A 15,576-nucleotide genomic window follows, 5' to 3' on the forward strand; every position below is an offset into this window, starting at 1 on the left:
TTTCAGTAGCAGTGCACTGTGACAGTTTTGTATTTTTATGTCTGATTTTGTAAGCAAATAGTTTTTAAGTGAGGTGAAACTTGAGATTAAGCAAGACAAATCAGACTCCTGAGAGAGGTACAGTAGTCTGGAAAGGATGAGAGACACTGTGTAAGAGCAGGACACGAAGCCCAATGAAGCTCAGGGAAATACGACCTGGGAGTACACCAGACTTCGCTTCAGGCCCTACCCCAGCCAATGTTATATCTATTTTAACATAAGGAAATTGACCGGTTAGCGTAGTCCAAGCATGAATTTCCTGCAAGCTTTCCTCAGGGCCTCCTGGACCTCTTTGTTTCTCAGGCTGTAGATGAGGGGATTGACCAGGGGAGTGAGGACAGCGTAGACGACAGAGAGAATTTTCTTGAAGTCATTCAAGATGTCTGTTGTTGGGAACATGTAGACAATCAGCAGAGTTGCATAATAAATGCTCACTACAATGAGGTGGGAGGAGCAGGTGGAAAAGGCCTTCTGCCTCCCAGTGGTGGACGGGATTCTCAGGATTGTGGTGACAATGCAGATGTAGGACATCAAGGTAAGCAGGAACGGGACAAGAAAGAAAAGGAAGCTGAGTATGAAAGCCAACATTTCTATCAGGTGAGGGTCATTGCAGGAAAGCTTTACAAGGGGGATGAAATCACAAAAAAAATGGTCAATACCATTGGGGCCACAGAACGTTAACTGTGATATCGACAACGTTGTTATGCTATTGCCTAGGAAGCCACCTATCCAAGAGCCACCTGCAAGCTGGAGGCAGGCCCTGCCACTCATACGGGCTGCATAGTGCAGTGGATTGCATATGGCTAAATACCGATCGTAAGACATCACCGAGAGGAGAAGGCATTCTGTAGCAAGAAGAGAACCAAATAAATAATATTGTGTGACACACCCATTGAATGAAATAGTCCTGTCCCCAGTCAGGGGACCGGCCAGCATCCTGGGCAGGATGGTGGAGGTGTAGCAGGTCTCCAAGCAGGACAAATTCCCCAGGAAGAAGTACATGGGGGTGTGAAGGTGTCGATCAGCCCCAACTAGTGCCATGATGAGGATGTTCCCGGTCACGGTCGCGATGTAGATCACTAGGAACAGCAGGAAGAGAAGAATCTGCAGTTCTGGGAGGTCCCCGAATCCTAGGAGGATGAATTCTGTGATGGACGTTTGGTTTCCCTGTTCTGGGTTTGCCATGGGGTACATCTTTGGGAAACAAATGAACTCTGTGACATAAATGAAGAACATTCATTCCAATTTTCCTTTTTAAAAACGTATTTATCTATTTTTAATTTTATTTCTAGGATATTTTTAGTTTACATTACATTGCATATTATTGCATTACATTGCATTGCATATAGTTATTTACATTTATTTCTATTCATCTTTATATTATTTTATTTCATAAAGCTCTATACAATAATTCTTTTCCTAAACAGAACTGTATAGAAATTGATCTTTTCCCCTGGAACATTTTGATCTCTATCAACAAAACCTTTTTCCGTAAGAAATGCCAATCAGAATTTTTTATCAGCTTCACATTTTCATATCTATCTTTGGTTAAAAGTAGTATTAATCCTCTCTCTCTCTCTCTAGTCTGCCATTACTGTCTCTTTTCCCATTACTGATCCTAGACAAGTTGGGTGAGATCATATTTTTTCCCAGACTGATTTACTAATCTTTATTAACTGCTCAGTAAGGCCCTGATCCTGCACAGAGTGATTCACAAGGTTAATTTTACACACCGGGAATAATTCTGTTCCATTTGAGACTTTTCCGCTGACATTTACGATAAAAGTTCTACTGACTTAATGGATGGGGCCTCTTTGATTTCAGTGGGATTTGGACAGCGAACGCCTTGAGCTTTCTTTTAACGTACAGCTCGTCTGGATTTGATTTCCATCGACAGACATTGGTAAAGGTTGATATCAGCTGATACAACCAAACCAACAACAGAAACTATCAGGAAGAGGGCGTTAGTGCAGCCTCTCCCTGCACCTTGCAGCTGCAGGGACGGTGTGACCGGTCCCATGGCCGGGCATGGACCCCTCTGCACCCAGCTGCCCCAGGAGTGAATGAGTGGTACTGGGACAGCTGAGCTGCAGAGGGCTCCCTGCGTAGCCCAATGGCGGGCGACACCCATTCCTGCAGGCGCAAGGTGCGGGGAAGGCAGCGGCCCTGGCAGGCCTGGGCTGTGAGAAGGAGGGTGAGTCCTTGGCTGTGGGGGAGGCCACCCCACTGCTGAATGGTTTCTGCCCATCGATGGAGCAGTTCAACAATGAGGTGACCACTCCCGTGTCCGGGGGCTCCCCGCCATCCTCCTCCTGCTCCCAGCCCTGGCCATGGATCTCTGCTCCACTGGGCCAGAGCAGCCACCTTCCCTGCCCCTTGTGCCCTGGTGTCTTGGATCTCTTGGCCGGTTAGGAACCCCCGACTTCCCCACTGGCAGCGCTGCCCTCACCCTGACACGCACCTTAGCCCCCACTGAGCTTCCTGTGACTGTAAAAATTAATAGTTAAAAATTGGAGGAAAAAGATAAAATAATCCCAATATTAACCCTCTAATGGCAGAAACAAAAGCAATTTGTGCCTAGTCTACTTATAGCCGGCGTCTGCCCCCTGAGCACCGAGCACAGCAGGCCAAAAGCAGCCCCACTTTCCCCATGGCAGATCTCTCAACGTCCCATGAGGAGGGAGCTGCCATGGAGGGTACAACTCTGTTGGGGTCAGGAGGGGAAGTCAGAGAGGAATGAAGGCTGCTCCCATGTTTGAAACCTTGGACTTGGCAGATGTTGTTTCAGTTCCCTGCTTCTTCACCAGCTCTTTGTGTGACTTTCAGGCAAGATTTCCAAAGGCCGGTACGTACACGGGTGCCTGAGTAGGGGCCGTACCTAACACCCATCGATTTCCAATCCCACTGGGGGGTCTGTGTCTTGAGGTGCCAAGAAACCTCCATAAATCTACCCCTCTGGGTGTCAGGCCTTGTCTGTAAAACAGGGGTAATTGCATCACATAGGGATCGTGGGAGGATAGATGCATTCAGGGCATTGAGGTGCCAAGATACCAGGGTGATGGAGGCCAGATAAGGAGCTAGGATAGACGTGATCTGACAAGTCTTTCCTTTTTCCAAATTCTGTAATTTTGCTTTAGGTTGGGAGTTTAAGAGAGATCAGTGCCCAGTTCACCTTGGATTTCAGTGGAATGAGTTACCGAACAAACCAACATTGCTTCAAACTGCTTAAGATTCATGGATCAGGGAGAAAAGGGTTGATTTACCTCTAAGGTGGGTCTGTCTGCAGCTGGAGTCTCGATTGTCACCTCCTCACGCAGCATTTCAGGGACCAGGATCCAGTTTATTCAGCTCATTTTCTCTCCCCACTGCATTCACCTACTTCCGCATTTCCATTGTCTAGAATGACAACCTAGAAAAGCTACTGAGGCTCTGTTCCATGTCTGGTAATGTGACCCTGTGCCTCATACCCTCTGTCAAACGGAGAACGTCTTTTCTGATTCATTATATATCCTTCTGCGGGGAGAGGCAGTCTCCTGAGGCCCGTATGCTGTGGGGAAAGCAACAGGCAAGGGGAAGTTGGTATTTACTGACATTTTCTAAAACTAAACCAGCATCAGACTTCTAATTTGAAAGGGAGAGTCCTGGAGAGGGAAGAAACTTCTACTCCTGAAACAAATCTCTATTGCATGAACGCTATGGTGACTGTTAAGAAATAACACACTAATTCTAGATTTTACAGCTGCCTCGGTGATTTGGATGCTGAGTTTCCATCCAATTCCCTTAGAAAGGTTTGAGACTGTCAGCAGAGTTAGCTGATCTTACATTTTCTACAACTAACCCCCCTGTTGCCCTCTATAGCAAGCAAACATGTACCCAGTCCCCATCCAATGAGCTCATTCAATTAATTCAGGTAATTTTTTAAAAAGAGTCTAAGTTATATAGAAGCCTACAACCCATTTTCAAAAGTTTCTCAGTTGCTAAATCTTAGCAACCTAAACCTCACTGAAAGGCAATGGGACTTAGTCTCCAATGTCACTTTTGAAGTTTGCTTAAGTGTTTTTGAAAATGTAAACCTTAGCTCAATTCCTCCTGGTCAGTCATTTCTGAAACAAGGAAGTGCAGGCTGCTGCTCAGGTAAAATCCAGCTGCAAGAGGGTGCTTCACATATTTAGGTTTCAGAGTGGTAGCTGTGTTAGTCTGTATCAGCAAAAAGAACAGGACTACTTGTGGCACCTTAGAGACAAATTTATGTGAGCATAAGCTTTCATGGGCTAAAACCCACTTCACAGGATGCAATCAGTAGAAATACAGTAGGAAGATATATATACACAGAGGACATGAAAAAATGGGTATTGCCATACTAACTATAACGACAGTAGTCAATTAAGGTGGGCTTTTATCAGTAGGAGAAAAAAAACTTTTGTAGTGATAATCAGGATGGCCCATTTCCAACAATTGACAAGAAGGTGTGAATAACAGTAGGGGAAAAATTAGCATGGGGAAATAGTTTTTACTTTGTGTAATGACCCATCCACTCCCAATCTTTATTCAAGCCTAACTTAATGGTGTCCAGTTTGAAAATTAATTCTAATTCTGCAGTTTCTTATTGGAGTCTGTCTTTGAAGTTTTTTTGTTGGAGTATTGTGACTTTGCGGTCTGTAATTGAGTGACCAGGGAGGTTGAAGTGTTCTCTGACCGGTTTTTGATTGTTATAATTCTTGACAGCTGTTTTGTGTCCATTTATTCTTTTGCATAGAGACTGTCCGGTTTGGCCAGTGTACAAGGCAAAGGGGCATTGCTGGCACATGATGGCATATATCACATTGGTAGATGTGCAGGTGAACGAGCCTCTGATAGTGTGGCTGATGTGATTAGGTCCTATGATGGTGTCCCCCAAATAGATAAGTGGACAGAGTTGGCAACGGTCTTTGTAGCAAGGATAGGTTCCTGGGTTAGTGTTTTTGGTGTGTGGTTGCTGGTGAGTATTTGCTTCAGGTTGGGGCGCTGTCTGTAAGTGAGGACTGGCCTGTCTCCCAAGATCTGTGAGAGTGAGGGATTGTCCTTTAGGATTGGTTGTAGATCCTTGATGATGTGCTGGAGAGGTTTTAGTTGGGGGCTGAAGGTGACAGCTAGTGGCGTTCTGTTGCTTTCTTTGTTGGGCCTGTCCTGTTGTAGGTGACTTCTGGGTACTCTTCTGGCTCTGTCAATCTGTTTCTTCACTTCAGTAGATGTTTGTCTCTGTCTAAGGGGCTGGAGCAAATGTGGTTGTATCTCAGAGCTTGGCTGTAGACAATGGATCATGTGGCGTGGTCTGGATGAAAGCTGGAGGCATGTAGGTAAGTATAGCTGCCAGTAGGTTTCCGGTATAGGGTGGTGTTTATGTGACCATCGTTTATTAGCACTGGAAGTGGATCTCTTCTGTTGACTGGTCCAGGCTGAGGTTGATGGTGGGATTGAAATTGTTGAAATCATGGTGGAATTCCTCAAGGGCTTCTTTTCCATGGGTCCAGATGATGAAGATATCATCAATGTAGCGCAAGTATAGTAGGGGCATTAGGGGACAAGAGCTGAGGAAGCATTGTTCTAAGTCAGCCATAGAAATGTTGGCATACTGTGGGGCCATGTGGGTACCCATGGCAGTGGTGGGTAATGTACACAGTAAAGACCAAACTCCCATGACAGTACTATGAGAATTTGGCACCTAACTCCCTTAGGCTTCTTGGAAAGGCCCATACCATGGAAGCATGGAAGTCAGAGACCTGAGATTATAAAATACAAATAATTTCTTCCCATTCCCAGAAAAGTTTCAGGGTCACAGGCATCTTCAGTGCCATAGCACATAATACAAAAATATAATCTTGTTCCAGAACTGTAGGTCTCTAATTGGTTTGTTAGAGTTTGAGAAACAAGGAATAGCACTGATCCCATCCCGTAAAGGAGAGTGTTCTACATTCGCACTAGCCAGTTCATGGGCCAGTTTGGGTACAGTCAATATAATCATTTGAGTTGTGTGTATTGCAAAGGATACAAATATTCACTTATTTCTGAAAGCAAAACCAACTAGATTGTCATAATTTCCAGTTCTCTCCTTCCATAATTTGCCCCCTATCCATGCAGCAAGGTCTCATTCCAATTTATCCGCAGAGTGAAAAATTTTGTGTAAAGCTTTGTTGTTTAAAATGTCCAAATGGTGAACATTTGTGGCTCGCATAATTGTATTTTGGAAAAAGGGGTTTGTTTCTTTCTTTGCTTTTTAATTGATCTCTGGGAAAAAACATTGCTGTCAGGCCTGGGTGGCGCATATTGTAGGCTGGGGGAAACTACCCCCCACAAACACTCCAGTATGGCCCCATCCATGCTCCACCCCGAGGGCCCCTCCTGGTTGCTGCTTTCCTCTTGACTCCTCCAGCCCTGGCAGGCTGCTCCTCTTCTGGGAAGTGCACCAGGGTTGGGCCAGGTTTAGAGCCTGTGGCTGGGATTTGAGGCAGGTGGGGCTGCCTAGCGCTTCGGGCCCCTGGGCGGTGGGGTCACGCCACCCAGTGTTCGGGAGGGCTTAGGGCACTGGAATGGGGCAGCCTGGGGCTGGGGCGGTGGGACCAGCAGATGCAGGGGGAAGAGAGGGGCTCAGGGCTCCAGCAGGGTAGGGGGGGCCGAAGGGGTGGAGGAAGGGGCGGAGGTGGCCAGGGCCTCAGGCAGATGGGACGGGGCTGAGGGCTTGGCTCACCCAGGAGCCTCTCACGCATCACCCTTGCCGACAGGGATGAAATCCCATTGCTTAGCTCTTCAAGGAAAACACGTCTAATCTGCATATTGGCTAGACTACAAGGCGAGAGCTGAATCTTCTCACACTGCAGCTTAAATTTTTAATTCCAAGTTGACTGACTCTTCACCACTTTAAGGAATATTAAACCTGTGATTTCAGATAAAAATAATTATTTTATGTGCCATTCCCTGTGATCAGCTGCCGTGTAGAGATCATTAGGGAGGAGACATAGAACATTGGCCAAATTAACCTTTGCTTCCCCTAATGCCCAATACACAGTATAGCCGCGCCTTTCCCAGCCTTCCTCCTCTGCGATCCCTAGTGCTCCCATGCTAGAGCAGAGCTGCCCCTTTCCCATTCCTCACCCTCTGCTGTCCCCAATGCCCCTTTGCCCCAGGTACATTCTTGGATGTGCAGCTGGCACTGTACAAAAACAGAACAGTACATACAACAGTACACTGGTGGAAACAAAAAAAACAACAACCCCAAACACCATTCTGGGATGTATTAGCAGGAGTGTTGTAAGCAAGGTAAGAGAAGCAATTCTTTCACTCAATACCACGCTGATAAGGCCTCAACTGAAGTATTGTGTCCTGTTCAGGAAAGATGGGGACAAATTGGAAAAAGTCCAGAGAGAAGCAACAAAAATGATTAAAAGTCCAGAAAACATGACCTGTGAGGGAAGATTGGAAGATTGGGTTTGTTTAGTCTGGAGAACAGAAGACTGAGGGGACACAACAAGTGTTTTCAAGTACATAAAAACTCGTTACAAGAAGCATGGGGAAAAGTTATTCTTCGTAACCTCTTAGGACAGGACAAAATGCAATGGGCTTAAAGTGCAGCAAGGGTGCTGTAGATTGGATTAGGAAAAGATTGTGGGATCTCCACCATTGGAGGTTTTAAAGAACAGTTCAAACACCTGTGAGGAACGGTTTGATAATGACATAGTCCTGCCTTGAGTTCAGAAGACTGGACTAGATCGTAGAATCATAGAAGATTAGGGTTGGAAGACACCTCAGGAGGTCATCTAGTACAACCCCCTGCTCAAAGCAGGACCAACACCCACTAAATCTTTCCAGCCAAGACTTTGTCAAGCTGGTCCTTAAAAACCTCTAAGGATGGAGATTTCACCATCTCCCTAGGTAACCCATTCCAGTGCTTCACCACCCTCCTAGTGAAATAGTGTTTACTAATATCCAACTTAGACCATCCACACTGCCGCTTGAGACCACTGCTCCTTGTTCTGTCATCTGCCATCACTGAGAACAGCTGAGCTCCATCCTCTTTGGAACCCCTCTTCAGGTAGTTGAAGGCTGCTATCAAATCCCCCTCACTCTTCTCTTCTGCAGAATAAACAAGCCCAGTTCCCTCAGCCTCTCCTCGTAAGTCATGTGCCCCAGTCCCCTGATCATTTTCGTTGCCCTCTGCTGGTCTTTCTCCTATTTGTCCACATCCTTTCTGTAGCGGGGGGCCCAAAACTGGACACAATACTCCAGATATAGCCTCACCAGTGACAAATACAGGGGAATAATCACTTCCCTCCATCTGCTGGCAATGCTCTTGCTAATGCAGCCCAATATGCTTTTAGCCTTCTTGACAACAAGGGCACACTGTTAACTCATTTCCAGCTTCCCATCCACTGTAAGCCCCAGCTTCTTTTCTACAGAACTGCTGCTTAGCCAGTTGGTCCGCAGCCTGTAGCAGTGCATGGGATTCTTCCTTCCTAAGTGCAGGACTCTGCACTTGTCCTTGTTGAACCTCATCAAATTTCTTTTGGCCCAATCTTCCAATTTGTCTAGGTCATCTGGACCCTATCCCTACCCTCCAGTGTATCTATCTCTCCCAGCTTAGTGTTATCCACGAACTTGCTGAGGGTGCAATCCATCCCATCATCCAGATCATTAATAAAGATGTTGAACAAAACCGACCGCTGAGGCACTCCGCTTCATACCGACTGCCAACTAGATACCGAGCCATTGATCACTACCCATTGAGCCTGACGATCTAGCCAGCTTTTTATCCACCTTATAGTCCATTCATCCAGACCATACTTTTTTAACTTGCTGGCAAGAATACTGTGAGACTGTATCAAAAGCTTTGCTAAAGTCAAGGTATATCATGTTCACGGCTTTCCCTATATCCACAGAGCCAGTTATCTCATCATAGAAGGCAATCAGGTCGGTCAGGTATGACTTGCCCTTGGTGAATCCATGTTGACGGAACCTGATCAACTTCTTCTCCTCCAAGTGCTTCAAAATGGATACTTGAGGACCTGCTCCATGATTTTGCCAGGGACTGAAGTGAGGCTGACCGGTCCCCGGGTTCTCTTTCTTCCCTTTTGTAACTTTAGCGCCCTCATGACCAAGATGGAATCTGCTCTGCAGGCAGCTCTGGCCAGGAGACAGCGCATGCAGGAATGCAGCAGGGAAAATCCCTTCCACCCCATGGGCATCTGTTCCAACTCCCCCAGAGTGAACACACACACCCACAGGAAAAGTATAATGGATTTAAGAAAGGGAAATATTTATTTACAGAGGGGTGAGAGGAGAAAAACAAGGGGAAATATAGGGGGAGCAGTAAAACAGGGTTGCATCCAAACCAAGGCCCCACAGGCCCGGTGGGAGCAGAGTCTGGAAGGGCAGACATGGAGCAATGTGTCTGCACACAGAGTTCGGGAGTCCTGAGCCAAGTTCCAGTCCAGTGGTGAGTCTTGGGTGCTCATGGTCATCTTCGGTGCCAGTGAACTTTCCCCAACAAACCCCTCCGGTGCCCTCTTCTGCCGCTCTCTGCAAAGCCACACAGAGCGACCACCTCCCAACTTAACTAGCTAGCAGCCTCCCTTCTTATTACCAGTGCAGAGTCACGAGCCCCAGTACTCACATCACAGCCCTATGCAGCTCTGGGCAGCGTGATACTGGGTCCAGCTCCGGCCTGTCCTTCTCAGGCGATTCCTCCCTGGCACAGTGCTCCTCCTGGCTCCTGTCCTGGGGTGTCCCCGATTGGCCACCCCGTCCTTCCCAGGCTTCAGGCAGGTTCTCTGCTGCTTCACTTTGCGAGGGCCCGCGGGCTGCTGCCCCTCTCTCCTGGGGAGCTCCAGAGCCACACCCCCGAGTTTCCCTCCTTTCTCTCACTGCTCCCCCTCCCCCAAGGAAAAAGATTTAAAGGGGCCATGCTCTCTAAACCCCAAAGGGGTTACACTTTTTAAAAGATGGGCACTACATTAGCCTTTTTCCAATAGTCTGGGACCTCCCCCGATCGCCATGAGTTTTCAAAGATAATGGCCAATGTCTCTGCAAGCACAATCTAAATCCTAAATCTAAATTCCACAGTAAGATCTAAATCCAATTTATCCATGTGTGCATGTGTGTGTGCATGTGTATGTGTGTGTGCATGCGTATGCATGCATGAGCATGTGTGTGCACGTGTGCATGCATTCACATAAGTATGTGTGCATCGTGTGTGTATGTGTGCATGTGCATGCATATATGTGTGCGTGTGTGTGTGCTTTTTTTGCATATGGGTGCATGTTGATGTGTGTATCTTGTCCACATGTATGCATGTGTGTGTGTGCATCCACATGTGCATGTGTGTGTGTGCACATGCGTATGTGTGTCTGGGGAAGTGGGCCTGTGCGTATGTGTTAATGTACCTATGCATGTGTGCATGTATGTGTGCATGTATATGTGAGTGTATATGTGCGCGCATATGTGTGTGCCTGCATGTGTGTGCGCATGTGTGTGTTTGCATATGCGTGCATGTGCATATGTGTGTGTGTATAAATGTATGTGTGTGTGTGTATCTAGAAGTCTCTCACCCTACAATAAATGGATACCCAGTGTTCCAGCTGAGTCCATTTTGCCTGCACCCTCTCACTGAGCACAATCGCGGGTCTTTGTCTCAACTCTGAGCATCCACAAGTTCAAGTCTCCCACCAGCCCAGTGACACCCACCTGTGGAATCTGATACAGGCCCTAAAAAGACTGTGGTCCCAGGTTTTGAGAGGTCTTTCCCAGGGCTGTCAGAGCAGTGGTTCTCAACCAGGGGCACGTGTAGCCTGGGTGTACGCAGGGGTTTTCCAGGGGGTACATCAGCTCATCTAGGGATTTTCCAACAGGCTACAGAAAAAGCACAAGCAAAATTCATACAAACTAAAATTTCATGCAGTGACTTGTATATTCTGATCTATAGACTATACACTGACATGTAAGTACAATCTTTATATACCAATTGATTTATTTCATAACTATATGGTAAAAATGAGAAAATCTGCAGTTTTCCAGTACCAGTGCGCTGTGACAGTTTTGTATTTTTATGTCTGATTTTGTGAGCAAGTAGTTTTTAAGTGAGGTGAAACTTGGGGATACGCAAGACAAATCAGATTCCTGAAAGGGGTACAGTAGTCTGGAAAGGTTGAGTAACACTGTGTAAAAGCAGGACACGAAGCCCAGTGAAGGTCAGGGAAACACAACCTGGGACTATAGCAGGCTTTGGTTCAGTCTCTACCCCAACCCAAGTTATATCTATTTTAACCCAAAGAAATTGACCGGTTCACATGGTCCAAGCATGAATTTCCTGCAAGCTTTCCTCGGGGCCTCCTGGACCACTTTGTTTCTCAGGCTGTAGATGAGGGGATTGACCGGGGAGTCAGGACGGTGTAGGCGACAGAGAGAACTGTCTTGAAGTTGCTCAGGATGTCGGTGGTTGGGAACATGTAGACAATCAGCAGAGTTGAGTAATAAATGCTCACCATGATGAGGTGGAAGGAGCATGTGGAAAAGGTCTTTTGCCTCCCGGTGGTGGACAGGATTCTCAGGATGGTGGCAATGATGCAGATGTAGGACATTATGATAAGTAGGAATGGGACCAGTGAGAAAAGGAAACTGAGTGTGAAAGCCAATGTTTCCATCAAGTGTGGGTCATTGCAGGAGAGATTTACAAGGGGTATAAAATCACAAAAGAAATGATCAATAACGTTGGGGCCACAGAATGTTAATTGTGTTATCGACAATGTTAATATGCCACCGCATAGGAAGCCACCTATCCAAGAGCCACCTGCAAGCTGGAGGCAGGCCCTGCCACTCATATGGGCTGCATAGTGCAGCGGATTGCATATCGCTAAATACCGATCATAGGACATCGCTGACAGGAGAAGGCATTCTGTAACCACCAGAGAAGCAAAGAAATAATATTGTGTGACACACCCATTGAATGAAATAGTCCTGTCCCCAGTCAGGAGACTGGATGGCACCCTTGGCAGGACGGTGGAGGCGAGCAGGTCTCCAAGCAGGACAAGTTCTCCAGGAAGAAGTACATGGGCGTGTGAAGGTGCTGATCAGCCACAACTAGCGCAAAGTTCAGGATGTTCCTGGACACAGTTGAAATGTAGATGACGAGAAACAGCAGGAAGAAAAGAGTTTGTAGCTCAGGGAGATTACCAAATCCTACCAGGATGAATTCCGTGAGAACTGTTTGATTCCCCCGCTCTGGGTTCGCCATGAGGTCCAATTAGGGGAAAGAAACCAACATTTACAATGGAATCTGAAGAGGATACATTTTCATCATGCTTTAGCATCAATTTAGTTGTATAAATATTCCATAAGGCCCCTCATCCTGTGGGACAGTGAAGAACCAAGACTCTGGAGGCAAATTTCCTATTTAGATCTTTGAGATTCCATTATCACCCTCCTCCAGTCAGTTAAGAGATCGATGCAGACAGAAAACCACACACACCGTTGTGCATATTTATGTCAAAACTGGCAACACTGTTTTGCATTAGTCGTTTGTAACTTCGACAAGTGGTCCCCATGGCTCACCAAGGTGGACTGTGACTTCTTGCACTGCAAACATATTATCGGTTCAGATAATGGCCAGTAGGCTCTAGTGGACTCATCCAAGAGTGGGGACAGCAACCAACATGGTATCAAAGCAGATTACATTAGTTTTCATGAGGCAAGGTCCAGCCCTTTCCAGCTTTTATTCTTTTTCCATTTTTTGATGTTCTCCTGGACCTCTCCAGAGAGAGAGGGGGAGAGACATGTGTGGTGTTTAGATGTGCTTGTAATTATTAGAACTGGGAGCACTGGCTGTTGGGAGTCTGAAAGGACAGGACACAGGAAGGAAGGGGGGAAGAGTTGAGGAGGCTGAGTGAGAGTTACAGAGGGCTCAGCAGCAGCTTGGTAAAGAGGTTTCCACTGTAAAAATAAAGTCCTGTTGAAGTTTGTTAGTACCTTGCCTGGTTGATATAACATTTTGGCGATGAGGATGGATCTTCTGCCTCTGAAGCCACCTGCACCCTTTCTGCAAAACCCAGGTGAGCCTCCAATTGCTTTTACTGTCTGGATCCATATATTTAAGACTTATCTGCTTGCAATCGGTGCTACAGAGATTTCTGAAGTGAGAAAGCGTGCTCTGCTAATCCACTGCCTTGGAGCAGAAGGGCAGTGAATATTTTACACTTTTCCCTTTAAAGATGATAAATATGAGACTGCACTCACTGCATTAAAGAACTTTTTTGTCCCAAAAGTGAATGTAGTAACTACAGATTTCGCCAGCGTGAGCAGAAACCAGGGGAGACTATAATGCAGTATATTGCTTCCCTGGGGAGTCTGATTGTAACGTGTGACTTTGGGAATATGGCAGATGAGATGACCAGCTCATTGAGAAAACAACCATGCTCCATGTGGTTATTTCTAGAACCACAATTTACACTAGAAAAAGCAATAATCATTGCTACTCAGATTGAGTCAGCTACAGCTGAAGCCAAAATAATACAGAAAGCACAGTCCAGGCTGTGACTCCTTTGCAGAAAAGTTCACTATCGCTGCAGACAAACAATTGCAAGAGGAAAACTAATAAAAAGCCACTGAATCAGCATATGCAAAATACAGTAAAAGCATGCTTTCACTGTGGATCCCCACAACACCTTGCAAGCTACACAGGATGTCCAGCAGAAGTAGCTCAGTGCAATCATTGCAAAAAGATTGGGCATTTATCTAAAGTATGTCACAGTAGCCAGTTCAGTCAACAGGTGCATGCAGTTACAATACCAGATGTTACTGTGCTGAGTGTGGAGAAAATCACTACTGATTCTTGCAAGCATACCGGGCTACACAACATACCACAACGCAAAGATCACCCGCAGAGTTACTGCATGGGAAACAGATGAATACTAAACTGAACATTGCTGGATTGTTAAAGGCACGACCTGATACCCCAAAATGAGGATGAGGTGAGAAAAACAGTTGAACAGAACCAAGCAAAGTATAAGGTGTTCACAGAGAAGCGGCAGGGTGCTAAGGAACCAAAGTTTGAGTGTGGTTCCTTTGTTAGAATACGAAAAACTGAAATTTTACGCAAAGGGGACCATAAATTCACAGCTCCTCTTAAAATCATAGAGAAGAGACCTTACACCTATCGACTTTCTGATGGGTGGGTATGGAATGCTTCTTATCTTGCACCTGCCTATGTACCAAGAGGAGATTATACCAACACCCAGTCTGCATTGGATGACTTCATCATAGAACCAACACAACAAGACATTGTACTGGAACCGGGGCTTGTGAGACGGCCTGTCAGACCCAGACGCACGGCCGTCTCCAGACCCCAGCGTGCCAAGCGCGCGCTTGGGGCGGCATTTTGCCGGCAGGGCGGCAGGCGGGTCCGGCGGACCTTCCGCAGTCATGCCTGTGGGAGGTCCACCGGAGCCGCGGGACCAGTGGACCTCCCGCAGACATGACTGCGGACGGTGCGCTGGTCCCGCGACTCGGGTGAACCTCCCACAGGCATGACTGCGGATGCTCCACCGGAGCAGCGGGACCAGCGAACCCTCCGCAGCTGCGGGAGGTCCACTGGAGCCGCGGGACGAGCGGACCCTCCGCAGTCATGCCTGCGGGAGGTCCTCTGGTCCCACGGCTCCAGTTCAACTCCAACAGGCATGACTGCTTGGGGCGGCCAAATTCCTAGAGCCACCCCTGCCCAGACGACCACCTGTGTGGACTAAAGACTATGTTATGTAGTATCTACAGTGTTTCCAGTGCAATATTTCTGCCAATAGTATAGTGTCCTGTTTCCTATTTGTTCCTGTGGTTAGAACCACAATGTTTATTTTAATTGGGAGAGTTTCTTAAGAGAGGAGGGAATGTGGTGTTTAGATGTTGCTTGTAATTATTAGAACTGGGAGTACTGGCTGTTGGGAGTCTGAAAGGACAGAAAACAGGAAGGAGCGGGGTATTTGTTGAGGTGGCTGAGTGAGAGTTACAGAGAGTGTAGCAGCAGCTTGATAAAGAGGTTTCCACTGAAAAAATAAAGTCCTGTTGAAGTTTATTAGTACCTTCCCAACTGAGCTCTTGAATCACAAACTGATGCCAAATTTACACTTCACTCCCCTTACAGTTTCCTTTGCCAGCATCACAACCACTGTAGTGTTTCAGTCACCTTCCTTCAGAAACACTCACCAAGTGAATCTCATTTTGTTTCTGTCTGCAATTGAGTTGTTCCTCAGTCCTGCAGTGAGTTTGCTTTCGCTCCCCGCTGGTGTTGTCTGCCACCGTGATTAACTTCACGTTCCGGATGAAGGGGGATTATGAACTTGCACAGAACCAACAACCCAATGATCTTACTCCCCAAACAGCTGCTCCCCACTCCCCAAATAGCTGCTCCCCACTCCCTGATTGCTCTGTTTTAATGCTATTTTATCCAACACCCCGGTCCCCCAGCTCATGGCTTCGCTCTCTGTTATTGAATCCCACTGGTTTTGGAAACTGAGCCACTCAGCC

At 46.8% G+C, this 15,576-nt stretch overlaps 1 protein-coding gene across 1 annotated transcript; it reads right to left on the reverse strand.

Moving 5' to 3' along the window:
• Positions 1 to 273: 273 nt before the first annotated feature.
• On the reverse strand, positions 274 to 1,224 carry LOC123348328 (olfactory receptor 1020-like). Its single transcript, XM_044985844.1, has one exon. It carries the CDS (start codon positions 1,222 to 1,224, stop codon positions 274 to 276), a length of 951 nt encoding a protein of 316 aa, XP_044841779.1.
• Between the last annotated feature and the right edge of the window lie 14,352 nt (positions 1,225 to 15,576).

The sequence above is a fragment of the Mauremys mutica genome, chromosome 13 (assembly GCF_020497125.1).
Source record: "Mauremys mutica isolate MM-2020 ecotype Southern chromosome 13, ASM2049712v1, whole genome shotgun sequence".
NCBI classification, from domain to species: Eukaryota; Metazoa; Chordata; order Testudines; family Geoemydidae; genus Mauremys; species Mauremys mutica.